At 43.9% G+C, this 25,858-nt stretch overlaps 1 protein-coding gene across 6 annotated transcripts in view; it reads right to left on the bottom strand.

The window, feature by feature from the left end:
* Positions 1–6,357: 6,357 nt before the first annotated feature.
* Positions 6,358–25,858, bottom strand: part of LOC110531949 (DDB1- and CUL4-associated factor 1) — a 29,494-nt gene continuing 9,993 nt past the window's right edge. For 3 of the 6 annotated variants that reach the window (XM_021615492.3, XM_036987839.2, XM_036987838.2), the window contains exons 15-25: positions 24,798–25,858; positions 23,052–23,250; positions 22,870–22,952; positions 22,341–22,425; positions 21,581–21,814; positions 21,226–21,319; positions 19,393–19,497; positions 19,032–19,105; positions 18,790–18,882; positions 18,367–18,592; positions 6,358–8,732 (exon numbers count right to left, since the gene is read on the bottom strand). In XM_021615492.3, coding sequence (XP_021471167.2) covers positions 8,683–8,732; positions 18,367–18,592; positions 18,790–18,882; positions 19,032–19,105; positions 19,393–19,497; positions 21,226–21,319; positions 21,581–21,814; positions 22,341–22,425; positions 22,870–22,952; positions 23,052–23,250; positions 24,798–25,858 — 2,304 coding nt within the window. In that variant the 3' untranslated portion in view covers positions 6,358–8,682. The remainder of the gene's footprint in view (positions 8,733–18,366; positions 18,593–18,789; positions 18,883–19,031; positions 19,106–19,392; positions 19,498–21,225; positions 21,320–21,580; positions 21,815–22,340; positions 22,426–22,869; positions 22,953–23,051; positions 23,251–24,797) is intronic. The other 3 variants (XM_021615493.3, XM_090184194.1, XM_090184195.1) reach the window with 1 other exon arrangement.

Below are 25,858 nucleotides of genomic sequence, written 5' to 3'. Positions count from 1 at the left end.
GAGATGTGGTAGGCTTTCCTTACAGGGTCTGTCAAAAAATGGTTACAGAACCTCTTTATTGGTCTATATACACATTTAAAAAAGGGATCTGCCAGGAGAATGTTATTTCAAATCAAATTGTATTGGTCACATGGCTAGCCGATGTTATTGCGAGTGTAGCAAACACAGTGCATTAATATCTAACAATTACCTAATATACACAAATCAAAGGAATGGAATAAGAATATATACACACAAATACATGCATGAGCATTGACAGAGCTGCATTGTTTCCTAGGAACGCGAAGCGAGGCGGCTATCTCTGTCAGAGCCAGAAGTTCAGTATATACATAGATGAGTAATGCCAGATATGTAAACAATATTAGTGGCGTTATTAAAGTGACCAGTGATCCATTTATTAAAAGTGGCCAATGATTTCAAGTCTATGTAGGCAGCAGCCTCCCTGTGCTAGTGATGGCTGTTTAACAGTCAGATGGCCTTGAGATCTAAGCTGTTTTTCAGTCTTTAGGTCCCAGCTTTGATGCACCTGTACTGATCTCACCTTTTGGGGTTGTAGCGGGGTGAACAAGCAGTGGCTTGGGTGGTTGTCATCTTTGATGATCTTTTTGGCCTTCCTGTGACATCGGGAGCTGTAGCTGTCCTGGAGGGTAGGTAGTTTGAACCCTGTGATGCGTTGAGCAGACCGCACCACCCTCTGGAGAGCCGTATCAGGCAGTGATGCAGCCCGACAGGATGTTCTCATTTGGGCATATGTCAAAGTTGAGGGTTTTAGGTGACAAGGCCAATTTCTTTAGCCTCCTGAGGTTGAAGAGGCGCTGTTGCGCATTCCACCTTCTCCACTGCTGTCCCGTTGATGTGGATAGGGGGGTGCTCCCTCAGCTGTTTCCTTAAGTCCACTCTCATCTCCTTTGTTTTTGTTGACGTTGAGTGAGGTTATTTTGCTGACACCACACTTCGAGTGCCCTCATCTCCTCCCTGTAGGCCGTCTTGTCGTTGTTGTTAATCAAGTCCACTACTGTTGTGTCGTCTGCAAACTTGATTGAGTTGGAGGTGTGCATGGTCACGCAGTCATATGTGAACAGGGAGTACAAGGGCCTATGTTTAATGCATATTAATCAATCAGAAATGGAAAAAGGTTAATCTTATAGTCTATCAATCAACATACATCAATCACTCAGTGAGTAGTAGGCTATTCCTCCCATCACATTGTCACTATTGTTCCCCTGGCTTATGGAGGACATGACAAACTGGTAGGCTGTGCTCAACAACAACAAAAAACACTTGAAAAACAATGTAACTGGGAATTAAAATGACATGGCCAGACTCCAAAATGTCACAATAATGCCTTGTTATCTGAAGGGTGGCCTTTTGTATCCCCACCCAATGGTCCAAATGTGGAATCCGTATACCCTTGACGATATCATGGACAGCAATGGTTTGAGAACATTCCATGAATTAAGACAGACCATTCCTTTTTCTAGATTTACCATTTCGGTCAGCTATGCCCTTGGGAAACCCAACTGCCAAACCATCCAATGATGAGATTTATAAATAAATAAATTCTGGGCTCCCAAATGGACAGCTATAATATATTAACAACTTTGGAAAAGCTCATTTGGAGTTAGCCATTAAAAACAGAGGTGTTTTTCCCTACCTTCACCACCTGGGGCAGCCTATCAGCAAGTCCAGGACCCAGTTTCACAGGCCGAGGGTCAGACCCAGGGCCTCAAGCTTAATGATGAGCTTGGAGAGTACCATGGTGTTGAAAGCTGAGCTTTAGTCAATGAACAGCATTCTTACATGGGTATACTTCTTGTCCAGATGGGACAGGGCAGTGTGCAGTGCGATGGCATAGTCTGTGGATCTATTGGGGCGGTATTCAAATTGAAGGAGGTCTAGGGTAGACTGGGTAGACTGGGTTAGGGACAGATTGAATATGTCCGTAAACACACCAGCCAGCTGGTCTGCGCATGCTCTGAGGACGTGGCTAGGGATGCCATCTGGGCTGGCAGCCTTGCGAGGGTTAACACGCTTAAATGTCTTACTCACATCGGCCACGGAGAAAGAGAGCCCACAGTCCTTGGTAGCAGACGAAGAAGGTATTTAGCTTGTCTGGAACCAAGACGTTGGTGTCTGCAACATGTCTGTTTTTCCAAATAAACCATTTCCCAATATATACAGTGCCTTCAGAAAGTATAAAAAGACCCCTTCCCCTTTTCTACATTTTTATACGTTACAGCCTTGTTCTAAAATTGAATAACCCATAATGACAAAGCGAACACAGGTTTAGAAAATTCAACAAATAAAAAAAATCTGAAATACCTTATTTACATTAGTATTTAGGCCCTTTGCTATGAGACTCAAAATTGGAGCTACGGTGCATCCTGTTTCCATTGATCATCCTTGAGATATTTCTACAACTTGATGAGTCCACCTGTGGCAAATTGTGTCGAGGCACAGATCTGGGGAAGGGTACCAAAACAATTCTGCAGCATTGAAGGTCCCAAAATACTCTTCCTAGAGCTGGCTGCCCGGCCAAACTGTGCAATCGGTGGAGAAGTGCCTTGGTCAGGGAAGTGACCAAGAACCCAATGGTCACTCTGACAGAGCTCCAGAGTTCCTCTGGAGATGGAATAACCGTCCAGAAGAACAACAGTCTCTGCAGCACTCCACCAAAATCAGGCTTTTATAGCAGTGGCCAGACTGAAGCCACTCCTCAGTAAAAAAGGCAGATGACAGTCCGCTTGGTTTGCCATAAGGCAACTAAATGACTGACCATGAGAAACAAGAGATTCTCTTGTTTTAGGACACCAAGATTGGACTATTTGGCCTGAATGTCAAGCGTCACGTCTGGAGGAAACCTGGCACCATCCCGATGGTGAAGCATGGTGGTGGCAGCATCATGCTGTGTGGATGTTTTTCCGCGACAGGGAGACTAGTCTGCATTGAGGCAAAGATGAACGGAGCAAAGTACAGAGCGATCCTTGATGACAACCTGCTCCAGAGCTCTCAAGAGCCTCAGACTGGGGAAAAGGTTTACCTTCCAATAGGACAACAACCCTAAGCACACAGCCAAGACAAAGCAGGAGTGGCTTTGGAACAAGTCTCAATGTCCTTGAGAGCCCGAACTTGAATCCGATCGAACATCTCTGGAGAGCTGAAAATAGCTGAGCAGCAACGCTCCCCCACCAACCTGACAGAGCTTGAGAGGATCTGCAGCGAAGAATGGGAGAAACTCCAAATACAGGTGTGCCACGCTTGTAGCGTCATATCCAAGACGACTTGGTTGTAATCGCTGCCAAAAGGTGCTTCAACAAAGTAATGAGTAAAAGGGTCTGAAAACGTATGTAAAAAAAAAAAATTGTTACTAAGGGGTATTGTGTGCAGATCGATAAGGGGAAAAAACAATTTAATCAGTTTTAGAATAAGGCTGTAACCTAACAAAATGTGGAAAAAGTCAAAAGGTCTGAATACTTTACAAATGCACTGTATGTGTGAAATAATGAATGGAAAATATATGAATATGAAATGATATGAATTTAAATATTGTACCTAACTAGTTCTGTCTTCTACAATTACTGTACAATGTAATCATTGTTGCCCTAGATTGCCTCAAACATATCAGTGGGTTCTTGAATCCAGTCAGCTTACTGCATTCAGAATGGCAGAGGGCTCAAAGAATGTGGTCTTCCTGCCAGTACTGAAACCCATTAAAGTCAGAGGAAAATATATTTTGGGAAACACAACCTAATATTTTTGCCTTGAAAACCAGCACAGCTACCTGGAGTATAACATCATCCTCCTGCCGCCCTGGGTCAGAGCACGATATGCGGAATATCATGCTGTACAGTGAGAACAAATATATTCCAGGTGAAATAACTTCACTGTACATAAAGATTTATAAAAATACAATGATCCGATGATTGAGTCTCAGAATGTTTGATGTGTACAGTCCTGGCCAAAAGTTGAGAATGACACAAATATAAATTTTCACCAAGTCTGCTTCCTCAGTTTGTATGATGGCAATGTGCATATACTCCAGAATGTTATGAAGAGTGATCAGATGAATTGCAAATAATTGCAAAGTCCCTCTTTGCCATGCAAATGAACTGAATCCCCCAAAAAACATTTCCACTGTATTTCAGCCCCGCCACAAAAGGACCAGCAGACATCATGTCAGTGATTCTCTCGTTAACACAGCTGTGAGTGTTGACGAGGACAAGGCTGGAGATCACTCTGTCATGCTGATTGAGTTCGAATAACAGACTGGAAGCTTCCAAAGGAGGGTGGTGCTTGGAATCATTGTTCTTCCTCTGTCAACCATGCTTACCTGGAAGGAAACACGTGCCGTCATCGTCGCTTTGCACAAAAAGGGCTTCACAGGCAAGGATATTGCTGCCAGTAAGATTGCACCTATATCAAGCATTTATCGGATCATCAAGAACTTCAAGGAGAGCGGTTCAATTGTTGTGAAGGCGGCTTCAGGGCGCCCAAGAAAGTCCAGCAAGCACCAGGACCGTCTCCTAAAGTTGAGTCAGCTGCGGGATCGGGGCACCACCAGGACAGAGCTTTCTCAGGAATGGCAGCAGTCAGGTGTGAGTGCATCTGCACGCACAGTGAGGTGAAGACTTTTGGAGGATGGCCTGGTGTCAAGAAGGGCAGCAAAGAAGCCACTTCTCTCCAGGAAAAACATCAGGGACAGACTGATATTCTGCAAAAGGTACAGATTGGACTGCTGAGGACTGGGTTAAAGTCATTTTCTCTGATGAAACCCCTTTCTGATTGTTTGGGGCATCCAGAAAAAAGCTTGTCTGGAGAAGACAAGGTGAGCGCTACCATCAGTCCTGTGTCATGCCAACAGTAAAGCATTCTGAGACTATTCATGTGTGGGGTTGCTTCTCAGCCAAAGGAGTGGGCTCACTCACAATTTTGCCTAAGAACACAGCCATGAATAAAGAATGGTACCAACACATCCTCCGAGAGCAACTTCTCCCAACCATCCAGGAACAGTTTGGTGACGAAAAATGCCTTTTCCAGCATGATGGAGCACCTTGCCATAAGGCAAAAGTGATAACTAAGTGGCTCGGGGAACAAAACATCTATATTTTGGGTCCATGGCCAGGAAACTCCCCAGACCTTAATCCCATTGAGAATTTGTGGTCAATCCTCAAGAGGCGGGTGGACAAACAAAAACACACAAATTCTGACAAACTCCAAGCATTGATTATGCAAGAATGGGCTGCCATCAGTCAGGATGTGGCCCAGAAGTTAATTCAAAGCATGCCAGGGTGGATTGCAGAGGTCTTGAAAAAGAAGGGTCAACACCGCATATATTGACTCTTTGCATCAACGTCATGTAATTGTCAATAAAAGCCTTTGACACTTATGAAACGCTTGTAATTAAACTTCAGTATTCCATAGTAACATCTGACAGAAATATCTTAAGACACTGAAGCAGCAATCTGTGAAAAGTAATACTTGTGTCATTCTCTAAACATTTGGCCACGACTGTACTTACAGATTCTTGCGGTCAGCATGCAAATTATTTGCAATTATGTTCTGGCCCCCCAACACTCAGCTAAAGAAAAATAAAACCAGCCCGTGGCTGAATCTAGTTGATGATCTAGTTGATGATCTCTGATCTAGCTTGACATTTGATTCCTATTCCTACTGACAAAAATAAGAACTGATGTCAACACAATATAATTATGTTTAACATAATTGGCTAGTGACAGCCAGTGAGAGAAAATAGTATGGTAGAGTAGCGAAGTACATTCTGCACCATCTGGGAAAAGCAAACCTGGTATTTTAGAACCTGTAACAGGGGCACAAGAACATTTTAAAATTAAAATTAACTTTAAAACATTAACCAAACTATACAGTGTGATTTTCTGGCTCTACTTTCATTGAAGTTGATACATAGAAGACATCTAATGAACGCCTTGATTGAAAGACGTTTTACAGATGTTATTGTACACAGTAGTTTAGTACCGTTTGCCCTAATAAGATTGGCTGAGGGAGTGTTTATCCCCCTGTCATACACACGTGCAAACAAGACATACGCAGATAAAATCTCTTCGGTCTCCCTCTCTCTTACACACACACAAAATTCTCTGCTCAAACATAACAGACAGACACTATAAGCTACTCTATTATGGGCAGACACAGAATCAGTCCTCCATCCCAAATACTATATTCACACAGACAAGATAGCCTCTGCTTGTAACATCACCCACAGACAGGAATACATCTATTTTTCTATCTTAGACAAGATCCTGCCTGTTTTCAGCATAACACAGACAGCTCCCATGCACTACTCTAGCATGCTCATACAGACCAATACCTCATACATGCACACATTTTTAAATCACTTTTAATCAAAACAAGGTTGTTTTTAGAATGTTATGATTCCATTCTATAATTATCTAAGAACATTACATAATCCAATTTAACATATGGTAACCAATGGTGATGCAACAGCACACCACTGAATTAGCTGATTATATAGCAAATAGCCCATGTCTGTAGACAGAGCATATAGTCTACAATAAATAGTAAGTGAAGTATGAAACAAATGTGTGTATTATAATATCCATAAAATTGGCTTAAATTGGGTATGACAAATGACTAAATCTTTAGTACATTTCTGAGGTATATTCTATACGTTTATGTTCTGGTCGTGAACCCCTGGCTCCTACGTAGGTTAGAGATGAGTGAACTCTTCCATCACAGCAACTGAATTATAGCTTTTGGGTGCATGATGCAGGTCATATATGTTCACACCAGGGCCGTTAATCTCTTAATGTCAATGGGTCAGGGTATTCCAATTTAGGCCTAAAGATGACAGCGCTCAATCTTTAAATTAAATGGGAGCAAAAATACTTTTAGATACATACTGTACAGAACATGTTTCTTATGGCTCGTTAACAAGAGCGCCTCTAACAAAGAAATGAATGAATGAAAATCAAAACTAGGAAAAGATCATGATTCGGGAAGAAAAATCATGATATGTTGGCAATACATGCGAGACCATCCTACATTTGAATCTTGACTGTCTTGTTAAAAAGTAGCAGCAACTGAATAATACAGCTGTGCACAATTTAATACTTACCAGGAATAGCTTCTAAAACCACCCTCCCTTCCACCCAACAAAGTTCAAGGTCAAAACCATAATCCAAACAAAACACACCTCAGCCAAAATACAGTGCGCTTGTTTTGCATAGCCGGGGGAACAATTTTCATTGTTTTGTTTTCAATGGTATCCCTATAACCGGCAGTTTTGAGGGTGGGATTCTGTGTTTTCCACCAGGCTCCTAAAATCGCCAATCAAGTGCCAAATTCACCCACCCGGACACCCCTTAATGCAAAACATGTGCACCCAGTGTCTCTGCATTATTGACAGTCAGCAACTAAAACATCATCCAATGCACTTCTGTCAGGGGTGTTCCATGAGAGGACCAAACAAATCCTAAGTGTTGTTATAATATATATAAAAAATAGGTTGTAGCGAAATAACAACTGAATACCAAGCAATGTCCACTAATGAACCCACCAAAAGATGTTAACCCAGAATGTAAGGTAAAGTTTGCTTTCTGTCTTACAATATAACATTTCCTGTGTGTAGACAGCATAAACCCAATGTTGACATCAAGCACTCAAAATGTAAAATCTAAGCCAAATTCATACACGGTGTAAAAAAATAAAATGTCAGGCATCATTTAAGGCCTCGTTATGTAGACATACACCTACATCAATCACGTGCTGACAATATTTGTGGAGTCCACGGTTTTACACTCACTAATGTGAGTACAGTTCCTAAATTGCCAGCATTCAGCATTTTTAAAGAGCACCATGTTTAATCCGTTATGATTACACAGTGAAACCCAGTGGTGTTGGTCATTGATGGCACTATTGTGTGTGGTGTCTTGGTCGTTAGTTACGTTTGTATTGTAGGTGGTGCAGTGGAGATGAACCTGAGGATATGGCTGGTTTAGCTCCACAGATTATCAGCTCTCTGTGTGAGTGTTTGTTTTTACAGTGGCAGCCTCAAGCAGCACCTTAGTCTTTAGCAGACCACATGGGAGCTGATGCAGTACAGAAAGCTTGAGTCAGCGAACACTCTGCCTTATCAATCCACAGAGAGATGTGGTATACTTCAGTTTCCCCATCTAAAACAGTCTACACATGACGGTGGTCATTCAGCATTCTAGAAAATGACCAATAGTCCATAAGGGGGACAAACTTTGAAAAGAGTTTTAATGAAATCAACATTTTAAAAGAATCAGTCTGTTGTGTGTACCAGTTTTTTTCCCCACTCATCAAGCAAACTGTGCAATATAAAACTATATCATAAACAAATCTTCAGGTTTTTTTTCAGGAATACCATTTCCGTGGAAACTTTTTGAAAGGCGGAACTTTCTTCTGAACCTCTACTTCGGACTCTCCAATCAGCTTCTCCCACTATTGCTCCTGGGCGGTAGGTGGGCATTGGGACAATATTCCAAACTCGCAGTGCTGTCGGCTCTCGCAGTTCATTTCCCAAATCCCATCCTTCTTTCTCTCCAACTCTATCCAACTGTACCTTACCGTCTTGTCTCAGTTGTTAATGAGTGTTCACCCACGGGAGAGCTCTCACTAGATGTCCGGACATGTTGTCCTAGTTTCTCGGTCCCAGACAACTCCTCACTCATTCAGGGACAGGATTATGTCATCCTCAAGGTCTGAGCTGTCTGCTGGGTTGACAGAAAGAAAGAAAAAACAGATTTAAAGGTCCGGGGAATAACAGGACAGAATACTGTACAAGTCACGGTGCTGGAGTAAAAATGCCACAAAGTAGAAACCTGTCTCCTGCAACAGAGTGTGTGAGGGTTCATCTCTCTGTTTTTCCTTACTCACTCTTTAAAGATGAAATGTCCACGCAGCAGTTTAGTAACACTTTTTTGAAGCAATAATTTTGATAACAAGCTTCACAGAGAACGAGGACTATTTAAAAAAAAGGCAAGTAATAGCCGGCATACAAAACACTGATGCGCACCGTTTAAAAAAAAGTATAATAAGTCTATGAACACCATCAATAAATCCATTATTTTAGTCAGATCTAAATTAACATTATGGTAAGAAAATGTATTTCAGAAGAACAGAATATGAGTTGGCCTACTGTATGTTAGTTAGCAGACATTTAGCAGACAAGATATGCTTATAAGTCCCGTGCCATTATAGTTAGAAGAATATAATTGAACTTAACTGAATAAAATAGTAATGGGAAAATATCCTTAAGTTTGTGCATACAGTGCCTTCAGAAAGTATTCAGACCCTTTGACTTTGTTATGTTACAGCCTTATTCTAAAAGGTATTAAATAAAATCTTCAGCAATACCCCATAATGACAAAACGAAGACAGGTTCAGACATTTTTGCAGATTTAAAAATAAAAAACAGGAACACCTTATTTACATAAGTATTCAGACCCTTTGCTACGAGACTCAAAATTGAGCTCAGGTACATCCTATTTCCACTGAGCATGGAATGTTTCTACAACTTGATTGAAGTCCACCTGTGGTAAATTCAATATAAAAATGTCCCACAGTGGACAGTGCATTTCAGAGCAAAAACCAAGCCATGAGGTCGAAGGAATTATCCGTAGAGCTCCGAGACAGGATTGTGTCAAGGCACAGATCTGAGGAAGGGTACCAAAACATTTCTGCAGCATTGAAGGTACCCAAGAACACAGTGGCCTCCATCATTCTTAAATGGAAGAAGTTCGGAAACACCAAGACTCTTCCTGGAGCTGGCGGCCAAAAATGGAGCAAAGTAAAAAGAGATCCTTGATGAAAACTTGCTCTAGATTGCTCAGGACCTCAGACTGGGGCGAAGGTTCACCTTCCAACAGGACAAAAACCCTAAGCACACAGCCAAGACAATGCAGGAGTGGCTTCGGGACAAGTCTCTAAATGTTCTAGAGTGGCCCAGCCAGAGCCTGGACTTGAACCCTTTCGAACATCTTTGGAGAGACCTGCAAATAGCTGTGCAGCAACACTCCCCATCTAACCTGACAAACCTTGAGGATCTGCAGAGAAGCATAGGAGAAACTCCCCAAATATAGGTGTGCCAAGCTTGTTACGTCATTCCGGAGACGACTCAAGGCTGTAATCGCTGCCAAAGGTTCTTCAAAAAAGTACTGAGTAAAGGGTTTGAATAGTTCAAGAATATTCCAAGATGGCGTAGCAGTCAGACGGGTGTTTTTGTCTTGTCCCTTCCTGTCCCTTGTAAACATCGTTTTTCCTTTTTTTTTCATATATATTTAATATTTTAAATATCACCTATCTACGGACTGAATATTTTTGTCCTGCAACCCGCCTCACCCAATGTGGTACAGATCTGCTATTTTTATACTTAAGAACTCATCAAAAGCTACCAGCTAACTGGCTACTAGTTAGCCACGGCCTGGTAGCTGTCTAAAGTACATCAGACTGTTAGCTTAAGAGGCCCATCGGACAAATTCTTTGGCCACGATACCCACCATACGGAGCCCAGCTGATCCGTTGCCTGAACCGGAACCCCAACAGAAGCTAGCCAGCTAACTAACTACTAGATAGTAGTCAGCTAGCCATTGCTAGCGGTCATCAGCCACCTCTAGCACAGACAACTCTCGCCAATCTGCACAGTGCGACTCAAACCAAAGCAAATCGGACTAACTTTTCTCCATATCTCCGAATTCCTACTGCAAGCTCTGAACCTTTTTTTTTTCTTCACCTGGATTATCACAGCTAACTATTCGAGTGGCCACTCCTGGCTAACGTCACTGTCCCAAAGCAAGAACCAATTAGCCTGGAGCTAGCCTTGCCTGGCCCATCTCCCGGCTAGCTAAAGAGGTCCATCAGCCACTACAATACCTCTTTTTGATAACTGGCTTGGACCCCTGCCGACTCATCACGACTGGACCTCCGATGTGAAAAAACCCCGGTGGGGTTTTTCTCAACTGGCTCCACCGTCGCTTCGTCCCCTGAAATCCCATCCACTAGCATGCTAGCCGCAGCCTGCTAGCTGTCCAGAGCACATCGGACTGTTAGCTTAAGAGGCCCACCGAACAAATTCTTTGGCCACTATACCTATTCTGGGCATGCCGATGTAATAGCACGAGGGGGCCAAAACAGACATTCTTCCGTCGTGACGTCCCTCCAAGGCCCTTCTGTTAGCTTGCTAGCCCCGGCCCGCAAGCTGCCTGAAGCCACTCACTGGACTCCTATAATCACTCGGCTTCACATGCCTCTCGCTAACGTCAATATGCCTTGTCCATTGCTGTTTTGGTTAGTATTTATTGCCTTATTTCACTGTAGAGCCTCTAGCCCTGCTCAATATGACTTAGTTAACACTTTAGTTCCACCTCCCACACATGCGGTGATATCACCTGGTTTAAATGATATTTGTAGGGACAATAGCGCTTTCATCGTCACTCTATGCACAGGTTTACCCCCACTGTATTCACATCCTACCATACCTTTGTCTGTACATTATGCCTTGAATCTATTCTACCGTGCCGAGAAAACTGCTCCTTTTACTGTCTGTTCTGAACGTACTAGACAACCAGTTATTTTAGACTTTAGCCGTACCCTTATCCTACTCCTCCTCTGGTGATGTGGAGGTTAATCCAGGCACTGCAGTACCTAGCTCCACTCCCATTCCCCAGGCACTATCATTTGCTGACTTCTGTAACCATAAAATCCTTGGTTTCATGCATGTTAACATTCAAAGCCTCTCCCCTAAGTTTGTTTTATTCAATGCCCTAGCACACTCTGCCAACCTGGATGTGCTAGCCGTGTCTGAATCCTGGCTAAGGAAGACCCCCAAAAACCCTGAAATTTCCATCCCTAACTATAACATTTGTCCGACAAGATAGAACTGCCAAAGGGGAAGGTGTTGCAATCTACTGCAAAGATAGCCTGCAGAGTTCTGTCTTACTATCCAGGTCTATACCCAAACAATTCGAGCTTCTACTTCTAAAAATGAATCTTTCCAAAAATAAGTCTCTCACCGTAGCCACTTGCTATAGACCACCCTCTGCCCCCAGCTGTGCCCTGGACACCATATGTGAACTGATTGCCCCTCATATGTCTTCAGAGCTAGTGCTGCTAGGTGGCCTAAACTGGGACATGCTTAACACCCCGGCCATCCTACAATCTAACTTTGCTGCCCTCAATCTCTCACAAATTATCAATGAACCCAACAGGTACAACCCCAAATCCGTAAACACAGGCACCCTCATAGACATCATCCTAACCAACTTGCCTTCCAAGTTGCTGTTTTCAATCAAGATCTCAGCAATCACTGCCTCATTCCCTGCATCCGTAACAGGTCAGCGGTCAAATGACCACCGCTCATCACTATCAAACGCTCCCTAAAACACTTCAGCGACCAGGCCTTCCTAATCGACCTGGCCCGGGTATCCTGGGAGGATACTGACCTCTTCCCGTCAGTAGAGGATGCCTTGTGGTTCTTTTAAAGTGCCTTCCTCACCTTCTTAAATAAGCATGCCCCTTTCAAAAAATGTAGACCCAGGAACAGATATAGCCCTTGGTTCTCTCCAGACCTGACTGCCCTTGACCAGCACAAAAACATCCTGTGGCGTTCTGCATTAGCATCGAATAGCCCCCGTGATATGCAACTTTTCAGGGAAGTCAGGAACAAATAAACACAGACAGTTAGAAAAGCTAAGGCTAGCCTTTTCAAGAACAAATTTACATCCTTTAGCACAAACTCAAAAAAGTTCTGGGACACTGTAAAGTCAATGGAGAATAAGAGCGCCTCCTCCCAGCTGCCAACTAAACTGAGGCTAAGAAACACTGTCACCACCGATAAATCCACTATAATTGAGAATTTCTAAGCATTTTTCTACAGCTGGCCATGCTTTCCACCTGGCTACCCCTACCCCGGACAACAGCACTGCACTCCCCACAGCAATTCACCCAAGCCTCCCCCATTTCTCCTTCACCCAAATCCAGATAGCTGATGTTCTTAAAGAACTGATAAATCTGGACCCCTACAAAAATCAGCTGGGATAGACAATCTGGACCCTCTCTTTTTAAAATTATCTGCAGAAATTGTTGCAACCCCTATTACTAGCCTGCTCAACCTCTCTTTCGTATTGTCTGAGATTCCCTAAGATTGGAAAGCTGCCACGGTCATCCCCCTATTCAAAGGGGGAGACAATAGATCCAAATTGCTACATACATCTAATCCTACCCTGCCTTTCTAAGGTCTTCGAAAGCCAAGTCATCAAACAGATTACCGACCATTTTGAATCCCATTGTACCTTCTCCGCTATGCAATCTGGTTTCAGAGCTGGTCATGGATGCACCTCAGCCACGCGCAAGGTCCTAAATTATATCATAACCGCCATCGATAAGAGACATTACTGTGCAGCCGTATTCATCGACCTGGCTAAGGCTTTCGACTCTGTCAATCCCCAAATTCTTATTGGCAGACTCAACAGCCTTGGTTTCTCAAATGATTGCCTCGCCTGGTTCACCAACTACTTCTCTGATAGAGCTCAGTGTGTCAAATCAGAAGGCATGTTGTCCGGACCTCTTGCAGTCTCTATGGCGGTGCCACAGGGTTCAATTCTCGGGCCGACTCTTCTCTGTATATATCAATAAAGTTGCTCTCGCTGCTGGTGATTCTCTGATCCACCTCTATGCAGACGACACCTTTCTGTATACTTCTGGCCCTTCTTTGGACACTGTTAACAACCCTCCAGACGAGTGTCAATGCCATTCAACTCTCCTTCCGTGGCCTCCAATTGCTCTTAAATGAAAAAATGAAAAAAAGTAAAACTAAATGCATGCTCTTCAACCGATCACTGGCCGCACCCTGCCCGCCCATCCACCATCACTACCCTAGACGGTTCTGACTTAGAATACATGGACAACTACAAATACCTAGGTGTCTGGCTAGACTGTAAACTCTCCTTCCAGACTCACATTAAGCATCTCCCATCCAAAATTAAATCTAGACTCTGCTTCCTATTTCGCAACAAAGCATCCTTCACTCATGCTGCCAAACATACCCACGTAAAACTGACCATCCTACCGATCCTCGACTTCAGCGATGTCATCTGTAAAATAGCCTCCAACACTCTACTCAACAAATTGGATGCAGTCTCACAGTGCCATCTGTTTGGTCACCAAAGCCCCATATATTACCCACCACTGCGACCTGTACACTCTCGTTGGTTGGCCCTCGCGTCATACTCTTCGCCAAACCAACTGGCTCCAGGTCATCTACAAGTCTCTGCTAGGTAAAGCCCCGCCTTATCTCAGCTCACTGGTCACCATAGCAGCACCCACCCGCAGCACGTGCTCCAGCAGGTATATCTCACTGGTCACTCCCAAAGCCAATTCTTCCTTTGGCAGCCTTTCCTTCCAGTTCTCTGCTGCCAATGACTGGAATGAACTGCAAAAATCACTGAAGCTGGAGACACCCATATCTCCCTCACTAGCTTTAAGCACCAGCTGTCAGAGCAGCTCACAGATCACTGCACATAGCCCATGTGTAAACAGCCCATCCAACTACCTCATCCCGATACTATATTTATCTTGCTCCTTTACTAGGGTGCAACACTACATTCCAGTGTCTAATTGCTATATTGTAATTACTTTGCCACCATAGCCTATTTATTGCCTTACCTCTTTTGCACTCACTGCATATAGTTCCTTTTTCTACTGTATTATTGACTGTATGTATGTTTGTTTATTTATTCCATGTGTAACTGTGTTGTTGTATGTGTCGAACTGCTGTGTTTTATCTTGGCAAGGTCGCAGTTGTAAATGAGAACTTGTTCTCAACTAGCCTACCTGGTTAAATAAAAAGGTGAAAAAAGGTGTTTTTATTTTTAATACATATGCAAAAATGTCTCAAAACAGTTTTTGCTTTGCCATTATGGGGTATTGTATATACAGTGGGGCAAAAAAGTATTTAGTCAGCCACCAATTGTGCATGTTCTCCCACTTAAAAAGATGAGAGGCCTGTAATTTATCATAGGTACACTTCAACTATGACAGACAAAATTAGAAGAAAAAATCCAGAAAAAAATCCAGAAAATCACATTGTAGGATTTTTAATGAATTTATTTGCAAATTATGGTGGAAAATAAGTATTTGGTCAATAACAAAAGTTTCTCAATACTTTTTTTTTATATACCCTTTGTTGGCAATGACAGAGGTCAAACGTTTTCTGTAAGTCTTCACACACACTGTTGCTGGTATTTTGGCCCATTCCTCCATGCAGATCTCCTCTAGAGCAGTGATGTTTTGGGGCTGTTGCTGGGCAACACGGACTTTCAACTCCCTCCAAAGATTTTATATGGGGTTAAGTTCTGGAGACTGGCTAGGCCACTTCAGGACCTTGAAATGCTTCTTAGGAAGCCACTCCTTCGTTGCCCAGGCGGTGTGTTTGGGATCATTGTCATGCTGAAAGACCCAGCCACGTTTCATCTTCAATGCCCTTGCTGATGGAAGGAGGTTCACTCAAAATCTCATGATACATGGCCCCATTCATTCTTTCCTTTACACGGATCAGTCGTCCTGGTCCCTTTGCAGAAAAACAGCCCCAAAGCATGATGTTTCCACCCCCATGCTTCACAGTAGGTATGGTGTTCTTTGGATGCAACTCAGCATTCTTTGTCCTCCAAACACGACGAGTTGAGTTTTTACCAAAAAGTTATATTTTGGTTTCATCTGACCATATGACATTCTCCCAATCTTCTTCTGGATCATCCAAATGCTCTCTAGCTAACTTCAGACGGGCCTGGACATGTACTGGCTTAAGCAGGGGGACACGTCTGGCACTGCAGGATTTGAGTCCCTGGTGGCGTACTGTGTTACAGATGGTAAGCTTTGTTACTTTAGTCCCAGCTCTCTGCAGGTCATTCACTAGGTCCCCCCGTGTGGTTCTGGGATTTTTGCTCACCGTTCTTGTGATAATTTTGACCCCACGGGGTGAGATCTTGCGTGGAGCCCAGGATCGAGGGAGATTATCAGTGGTCTTGTATGTCTTCCATTTCCTAATAATTGCTCCCACAGTTGATTTCTTCAAACCAAGCTGCTTACCTATTGCAGATTCAGTCTTCCCAGCCTGGTGCAGGTCTACAATTTTGTTTCTGGTGTCGTTTGACAGCTCTTTGGTCTTGGCCATAGTGGAGTTCGGAGTGTGACTGTTTGAGGTTGTGGACAGGTGTCTTTCATACTGATAACAAGTTCAAACAGGTGCCATTAATACAGGTAACGAGTGGAGGACAAAGGAGCCTCTTAAAGAAGAAGTTACAGGTCTGTGGGAGCCAGAAATCTTGCTTGTTTGTAGGTGACCAAATACTTATTTTCCACCATTATTTGCAAATAAATTAAAAATCCTACAATGTGATTTTCTTTCTCATTTTGTCTGTCATAGTGAAGGTGTACCTATGATGAAAATTACAGGCCTCTCATCTTTTTAAGTGGGAGAACATGCACAATTGGTGGCTGACTAAATACTTTTTTGCCCCACTGTAGATTCAGGGGGAAAAAAATAAATATTTACTTAAATTTAACTAGGCAGTTAAGAACAATTTCTTATTTACAATGACTGCCTGGAACAAGGCTGTAACCTAACAAAATGTGGAAAAAGTCAAGGGGTCTTTATACTTACCGAAGGCACTATGTTGAGCGTAAACGTGATTATTTGAAACAGTTTGATGAACACAGAATGTCAGAAATCAAAACATATGGGCTGAATGATGCAACATTGATGATTTGAGAAAGTAGAAGAAAAAAAGAAGCTTGCACTGTTCATTGCCTCAGGCTGCACAGATGTTCTCTCATCAAGTGATTATATTTTCACCCATCAGAATACTCTCAATTTAATCTAGTCTTTACTAGTATGGACATTTGATTTAGAATGGCCCATTATCAAATGGACAGGAACAGGGGCAAAAATACATGTAATCTGTATGCACTCGAATAGCGAATGGAGGCCGCAAATATTCCCGCCGGTCCATATGAGCAGCTGAGAAATAAATACAAGAACACTTATTTCACTCCATGCATCAAACACTGAGGAGCATGCCCTCGCTGCCCGACAGGTGATATTCTGCCCAAAACTGTATGCCATGAGCTCTCCAAATTTGTTCCTGCAGCTATCCAGTAACTTAATTTGGGAAACCAAATCTGTTCAGGAACATCGATAGTAATATGTTTTCACAACAAAACATATTTCACTAAAACTGTTGACAGCACGTCTTCGCACTTGAGAAAGAAATGAAAGGAGGGAGCGGAGGAGATGGAAACACATGGTAGGGAAATCTTCTGTATTGCTTAAGGTCACCCAATTAATGAAATAGAAAACATTTAAATATAGAGATTTTAAATCCCTATTACTAGGCTTTTCAAAATCCAATTTTGTAATGGTAAGCTAACTGTAAGACACCCAGCACAACCAATGAAACAACATCATCGCCTAGGCCTATTCATTCTCTCCCACTCATGGATCTGCATTTCGGAGTGTAGCATAAGGTAACCAGTCCATCCAGTATGCATAATAATACAGTCCACACTCAAAGGCTAAAATCAGTTTTGTTTTATGTGTTTTTCTGCCAAGCGTAATGTGCGGTAGGACATGTATTGTGTAATGGCAAAATCATAATTTTAATTCAGTTATGTTGGCTTGGGCTCATAAGCCTATGCATAAGCTCTAATATGTGTACGGGTTATTTGAATTAATCGTCACCTTAGAAAGCGCTGTCCATTTCGTTGTATTAGGCTTTGAAACAACATACACAACCATGTTTTACACGTTTCAACCTGCTGTTAAACCTCGCTCTTCAAAAAAAAAGGAGCCCCCCCCCAAAAAAAACCAACTGTTTTTGTGTATGCATGACTGACTGGTTTCATGTGTACAATGTGAATTTTTTGGCAATTCTCTTCGTACGGTAATGCCAAAGGAACATTTCCATCCTGGATGGACAATAAAGTTGCAATCTATTAATAACATAAATGGCTATGACGTCTATGGCTCTTAAACTCAACTCTTGACCTTCGAAGTTAGTTCCACTGGCGTTTTTTCGTTGTTCCCCTCTAATCACAGACTGATTTAAACCTGGCACACCAGGTGGGTGCAATTAATTATCAAGCAGAACAGAGAACCAGCAGGCTCCGGACCTCATAGGGTAAGAGTGGAATGCCCCTGTTTTATGTCATTATTAAAAAAACATTATGCATCCTAGCCCTTATGACAGAAGGTTAAAGTTCAATGTTACCACAAACTTCAACCCTGCCCGGTCCTCAGCCACGCACCTAGATGAGTGCGTGGCTGAGAGATACACTGACACAACTGTTACTCACTGTTATCCAGGGCAAGGTCCCCATCTTCCTCATCCGAGTCATCGTCATCATCCCCCTCAAGCAGACGAGCTACCTCTTCATCGTCAGAGGGAGAGAATTCATTGTTCCCATCTTCCTCGTCCTCTCCTCCATTTTCATTTTCCAGCTCGGCAACCAGTGGGTCTGTGTCGATGTCGTCGTCAGAGTCATCTTCATCATCATCGTCATCCTCTTGATCGTCATCCTCCTGATAGGGGACAAGTGTTCCAGAACAGCCAGATCTTATATTTCGATGTTTAGGCTGGATTACTTGCAATAAAAAAAAAAATCTTGCACAACCAACCAATAATCAATGCCAATGTTAGCAATTGGTTATTTGATGGATTATCAACCAACATAACACAAGAGGGGGCGCTTTGTGAAGGGGTACGTTGGGTCCTTTACCTGATCTTCCTCATCCTCCTCCTCCTCAGCCAGTCTCTGGCGTCCCACCTCGTACAGTCTGCACACCGTGTCTGTGTTGACAGAGTCTTGGTTCTGGAGGGGAAACACACAGAAGGTCTGACAACAGTTGTATGTCTCAATAGTACTAAGCCCCACCACCACTAAACTCAACATCTGACTGAACAAAGTGGGGTATGTGATACAGCTTTATTGAATAATCTAACAGATGACAGAAGATGGACCTCGATCACAGCCAGGTAGCAGTCCTTAGTATCCGTGCAGAGGTCAAATATATTCCTCTTCACGTCGATGGTGGCTGGGGGGGGAAATAATAAACCTCTCATATGACTTCACAATATTGAAAGGAGTTGATACAGGAAGAATAAACTATTTTGTAAAAAATCAATTTGAAAAAAGCTAATCCGACTCCATTTCCAACGCATGAAGCTGTAGTTTTACAAAACTAGTGTTTCCCAGATGGTGGGTCAGGACAGGAGCCACTATTGAGTCATGCCTGGGTTGCAATTTAAAATAGGTAAGTCTACTTCTGATAAATGCAAGGCCTAGGGACTGTTGTGACAGTGTGTCTTAGAGCAGTCTTACCAATGGGTTTGTAGTCAGTGGCGTTGAACGTCCTGAAGGAGGAGCCAAAGGGAGTCTTCATCTGCATTTCCAATAGATCATCATCATTATCTGCCTGTAGCATCGCTGGAAAAACAACATTAGGGTTACGTTTCCTGTACACGCCACAACTAGAGCAAATCTGGCCAGACCGATGGACATGGACCCATGGTTCTGGCTACTAAACAGAGTGGTGTGGGTGCGTGTGTGGGCAGAGCCTTCATGGCATCCACATGGCCCTAGGTAACAGGGTTGGTGTCAATTCCATTTATATTCAGTCAAAGCAAAGAAAAAGTGAATGGGAATTCCAATGAAAGACTTGAAAAATGCTGCTTGAAAATAGGCATTGCTCAATTCTGGTACCATAGGGCCACATTGAGGAAAACGCAGAGGGTCTCACAGAATCTGGACAGAACGGAATTCAACAATGTTCCAGAATGTATTAAACGTAGTAGGAAAGCAACTAAATGTATTGAACCAATTAGAAAATAAATTAAATTTGCCCAAGTTCATCATAATAAAATGCATCCGCGATTTGTATTTTCCAGCAACTTTTGGAAACGGCACAGGAATGCCCGTCTGTGCGTGTTGTGTGCAGTGCGTTCACGTATCTAGTCTACACTTTGAAGATGTGAAGGATTTCCCCCCAAAAACACTCCATGAAATGTTAGACAAAAAAGCCTACGCCTACCTAGCAGAATGATATCATGCTCATTTGCATCAATCGAGGCCATTTGTTTAGCAAACTCAAGAATCACATGGTCTCCATCTGATGCTCACTTCTGTAAGAATATTTTAAAAGATAAATACACAATGCAGAGGACTAAAGGTCAAGAGGACTGAAGGTCAATAGAGTACTAACGATCAAAGGAAAGTGTTTTTTCTGTAATAGGGAATTAATGCGCAATGGGTCAGAGACATGGGAGGAATTTGTCTATACATTAAGCCTGAAATAGGATACTTATTTGGCCATTGTCCCAGTTTAATTGCAAGGAATTCCAATTGGTCAACCACAGGCTAGGGTTGGGTAAAAAAACTACATCCTCTCCATTTGCTCTTTGTTGAGAATCACTGAGGAGAGAGTCACTGAGGAGAGGGGAGAATGAACATCTACCTCTCAGCATAACATCTATGATTTGTCCTCTTTGAATAAACCCATTTTTCTCCACCTGATTTGCGTTGGAATCTGTGTTAACACCAACTGCTAACACTTCGATTAAAACAGGTATTAATTACAATTATTATATATATTTTTTAATGTTCTATTAAAAAAGTGAGATGTGAAAAGATTACCAAAAAAAAGACAGATATACAACTAAATTTGGGGAAAATGTAATGAATTTTGGCAATGCGAGGATCCATGATCACAAAATCAAACTGCATGGATGTACGTATGGGTGGATAAAGAGATTGTATGAGACGAGTGATACTGCTGCTCGAGTACCACTGCTGTGGTTGGCTACATCTTGGCCTCCACATGGCTCAGGCTACGGAGACATTCGAGTGATATGGATGTGGGTGGATCCATCATGGCCTCCCTGTGGCTCTGGCTGTGAGGTGGTGTGAACCAGCTGGTGCTCTCCTCTGCCAGCTCAGGGCACAGCCTCCTGGCCATATGGTTCAGTGGGGCAGTGTGGCATCAAACACACACCTCTACATGCACCTCCAACACTTCAGAAATACACAAGCCCCAAGCACTCACCTTTTTACACACATCTATAAAGTGCTAGCTGTTCAGCAGGTGAAATTGGATTAATCTCGCTAACACAGGATACAGTACTGTATTTCCCACCATGCAGTGAGTTCAGTCCTCACCTCCGTAGATGACCGTGCCGTTGTTGTTGAAGACGATCCTGCACTGGTCCAGAGCTGGCACTGTGTGGAGCAGGTGGAAGGTCCGCAGGTCCCACTGACACACTCATTAAGAAATCACAATGTCACATCACTTTCACTATAATGTAATGACTATTTTTTCCAATTCATTTGGTGTTGGGGTATTTTACTGGATCGACACAACAGATGATATGTGACAAACTAATCTTGACACGAGGCCACTTGAGGCTTGATAACATCTGACCAACTGATGTAGGCGAAGTACCGACAACTGAGCATTGGGAATGCTCTTTAAAAATGTAGTATTACTATTGTACAGTAAGTGAGTAAAGGATACAATCTCAGTGTTGACAATGAGCTCCAGGCCGTTGGGGTGGAACACTCCGCTGATGTTCATGTTGAACTTGTCAAACTTGTGGATGGCCTGAGCTGAGCGCACATCCCACAGAACGCCGTCGTTCAGCACCAGGTCGTCGGTGGGGTTAAAGGTTGCACAGTTCCTCTTGTAGTTGTTGGACAGGTCCGGGTAGTGGAGGGTGAGGGTCTTCTGCCCTGTCTGGATGTCGTAGATCTGAGACCCAAAGACGATGACATGATTTCAGATTATACACAGAGTATAGAAAACATTAAGAACACATGCTCTTTCCATGACAGACTGACCAGGTGAAAGCTATGATCTCTTGTTGATGTCACTTGTTAAATCCACTTCAACAAAGGGGAGGAGATGGGTTCAAGAAGGATTTTTACGCCTTGAGACATTAATTATGTGTATGCCATTCAGAGGGTGAATGGGCAAGACATGATTTAAGTGCCTTTGAACGGTGTATGGTAGTAGATGCCAGGCGCATCGGTTTGTGTCAAGAACTGCAACGCTGCTAGGTTTTTCCACGCTGAACCATTTCCCGTGTGTATCAAGAATGGCCCCCCACCCAAAGCACAGACAAATTGGCTACTTGACGACAACTGTGGGAAGCATTGCAGTCAACCAGGGGAGGTGCAACTCAATATTAGGAACGTGTTCCTAATGTTCGGTATATTCAGTGTATATACACATGGTTGTTCAGTTTCACCTTTAGATGTTGAGAAAGAAAACTTACGTGAGCTATGTGTTCCTTTGTGCCAATGACTCGGTCTTGTGAAAGTTTACTGAACTCCACATAATGGTCATCTAAGAAGGAATGCCTGGAAAGAAAAAGGCAAATCAAACATCTAAAAAATAAAGATAAATGATAAAGATAAACACATTAAAAAAATAATAATAATTCCAAGGCAATCCTTACAACCTCTGACTTCAGTTCATATTGAAAAAGCCATTTTGGTTAAGCAATGAGGGACCGATGTTCTAGCTAAAAATCACAAAAGCCCCAATGTTGCTTTTGTTAAACTGTGGCCCCACTACACTGTCTGTGTTCTATGAAGTGAAGATTCCAGCCCTAAGGCAGTTCAGTTAGTGTGCATAATTAAAGAACCTGTCAGCCCCTTTCTGCAGCTCCCTGCTCTGAGGACACAGAACCAGTAGAATGAACCATAGAAATGGAACGGTAGAGCAGTCATCCCCATGGAAAGCAATAACCAACTGTATTGAATTGACTGGGCAGAGGTTAGTCTTATGTGAGTCACACTTACTTCATGATGAACACTGACTTCATGCCCCACAGTGCAGACAGAGGATAACTCCATGATGCTGACGTCAACAACAAAGAGCCATCCTGATGACAAAAGACAAAAATAAAGGTTTAATTAAATACTATGTTTTAGATATCCACAAGATAGGTAGATTTGTAAATGTGCCAATGTGCCTCACTGACCCGTGATGGCTCTAGGTGTGTGATGGCAGAGCTGTGGCAGCTATAGCTGGCCTCCTCCTGGCCTGTGAACACATTGTAGAGTTTGAGTTGGCCAGTACATGTCCCCAGCATCAGGAACCGCTCACGGGCAGAGAAGGCACAACACATGAACCCACTCTCATCCTCGTCTGCTTCCCTGAACACAGAGATGGGTCGGAACCTGTGGGGGAAAAAAATACATAAAAAAACTCGCCCCTTTATCAGGACCCTGTCTTTCAAAGATCTTCATTGTAGGGTTTAAACACTGTCTCCCATGCTTGTTCAATGAACCATAAACCATTAATGAACATGCACCTGTGGAACAGCTACAGGATGCAGCTTATCGACGGTAGGCAATTAATGTCACAGTTATGAAAACTTAGGACACTAAAAAGAGACCTTTCCACTGAATGAAAAACATCAAAAGAAAGATGCCCATGGTCCGTGTGTGAATGTGCCTCAGGCATTCTGCAAGGATCCATGAAGACTGCAGATGTGGCCAGGGCAATAAATTGCAATGTCCGTATTGTGAGACGCCTAAGAGAGCGCTACAGGGAGACAGGACGGACAGCTGATCGTTCTCGCAGTGGCAGACTACTTGTAACACCTGCACAGGATCGGTACATCCGAACATCACACCTGCGAACAGGTACAGGATGGCAACAACAACTGCCCGAGTTACACCAGGAACGCACAATCCCTCCATCAGTGCTCACACTGTCCGCAATAGGCTGAGAGAGGCTGGATTGAGGGCTTGAAGGCCTGTTGCAAGGCAGGTCCTCACCGGCAACAATGTTGCCTATGGGTACAAACCCACCGTCGATTGACCAGACAGGACTGGCAAAAAGTGCTTTTCACTGACGAGTCGTGGTTTTGTCTTACCAGAGGTGATGGCTGGATCCGTGTTTATCGTCGAAGGAATGAGCGTTACACCGAGGCCTGTACTCTGGAGCGGAATCGATTTGGAGGTGGAGGGTCCGTCATGGTCTTGGGTGGTGTGTCACAACATCATTGGACTGAGCTTGTTGTCATTGCAGGCAATCGCAACACTCTGCATTACAGGGAAGAAATCCTCCTCCCTCATGTCCGGGAACTTGCAGGTGCCTTGGTGGAAGAGTGGGGTAACATCTCACAGCAATAAATGGCAAATCTGGTGCAGTCCATGAGGAGATGCAGTGCAGTACTTAATGCAGCTGCTGGCCACACCAGATACTGACTGTTACTTTTGATTTTGACCCCCCCCCCTTTGTTCAGGGACACATTATTCAATTTCTGTTAGTCACATGTCTGTGGAACTTTTTCGGTTTATGTCTCAGTTGTTGAATCTTGTTATGTTCATACAAATATTTACACGTTAAGTCTGCTGAAAATAAACACAGTTGACAGTGAGAAGTTTTTTGTTTGTTGCTGAGTTGATATATAAAAACCCAAGGTCCACCTCAGCCTGAAAGGCAAGTGTAACAGTGTAGCTTCTGTCCCTACCTGGGCTCGAACCAGGGACCCTCAGCACACATCGACAACAGCCACCCTCAAAGCATCGTTACCCATCACACCACAAAAGCCGCAGCCCTTGCAGAGCAAGGGGAACAACTACTTCAAGGTCTCAGATCAAGTGACATCACCGATTGAAATGCTATTAGCGCGCACCCCGCTAACTAGCTAGCCATTTCACATCGGTTACTCAAGGACTTTGTGCTGAGGCACCAGTGTAGTATGAAGAAATCATACCTGCTAAAGATGAGGTGTCGGTCGAAGCAGCCGCCATCCACCCCTCCATATTTTGGGTAGACAACCCTGCGTGTGTGTCGGGAGGTGAAGTTGGTTGGGGCCTGGCGCCTCTGCTTGGGCTCAGGGCACTGGTGGGGGGTGAAGAGGGAGAAGGGGGGGCAGGTGGTAACAGGGTTCTTGCAGCGCGCGTGCTGCTCCCTCAGGTACTCTGTGATGATGCTGTCCAGGGCGGGAGGAGAGGGCAGGTGTCTGTCCAGCTGTTTCTTCATGGCTGGACTCTGGCTGAAGGCACCGTAGTCTGACTTCTGCCTCAGCACCCGCGGCTTCTTACAGATGGCAGGCACAGGGCACAGCGACGGGCGCTCTCGCATGAACACGATCCGCCCAATCAGGGGAGAGCCGTTGCTTTGGTGAGGGGTCAACAGGGGAGGGGCGGCCGGAGGTACCATGAGGAGTTGCGAAGTCGAGGGACGAGGCTGAACTGACAACGGCACGGACGGATGAGAGCTGTGGCTCACCAACCGTGCTGTGACCCCATTGGCCAGCCGAGGGGTCCGGGGGAGGGCAGGGGCAGGAGAAGCAGGGGGAACAACGACAGGAAGCAAAGCTGAGGAAGATGGGTGGGGGAGGATGGCCATGGGGAGGTCGGCCTCCTTGGTGAGTGTGGTGGCAGTGTCATGCAGACCCTTGACCACCAGGTGGTTCCGGATCAACAGCAGTAGCTCCTTCTCAGGAAAGGATATTCTGGACTGGGCCACCACATTTGCCCTCTGCAGCCAGGCCAGGGAAACATCCGTCCCGATCATGAGGGGTTTACCAGACACCCGCTTGATTAGCTCAGCCGCAAACTTGCAGAACTTGACGTGTTCGCTGCGTTTGTCCTGGAGCACGGGCTCCTTCATGAGCTGCTGGATGTGTCCACTGCTGAAGAGAGGCAGCTTGCTGATAATCTGTCTGACTGAGCTGGAGCGGGACAGACCCACCAGGGCCTTACAGGCCAGGGTCCGAATCTGATCCGCATCTGTGATGGGCATCTTCACCGTCAGCAGGGACAGCAGTAC

This window comes from Oncorhynchus mykiss, chromosome 9, assembly GCF_057628025.1.
Source record: "Oncorhynchus mykiss isolate SJ-2025 chromosome 9, ASM5762802v1, whole genome shotgun sequence".
Classification (NCBI taxonomy): Eukaryota; Metazoa; Chordata; class Actinopteri; order Salmoniformes; family Salmonidae; genus Oncorhynchus; species Oncorhynchus mykiss.
Note: the sequence above shows the minus strand (reverse complement) of the source record. Positions and strands in the feature narration are given on the sequence as shown.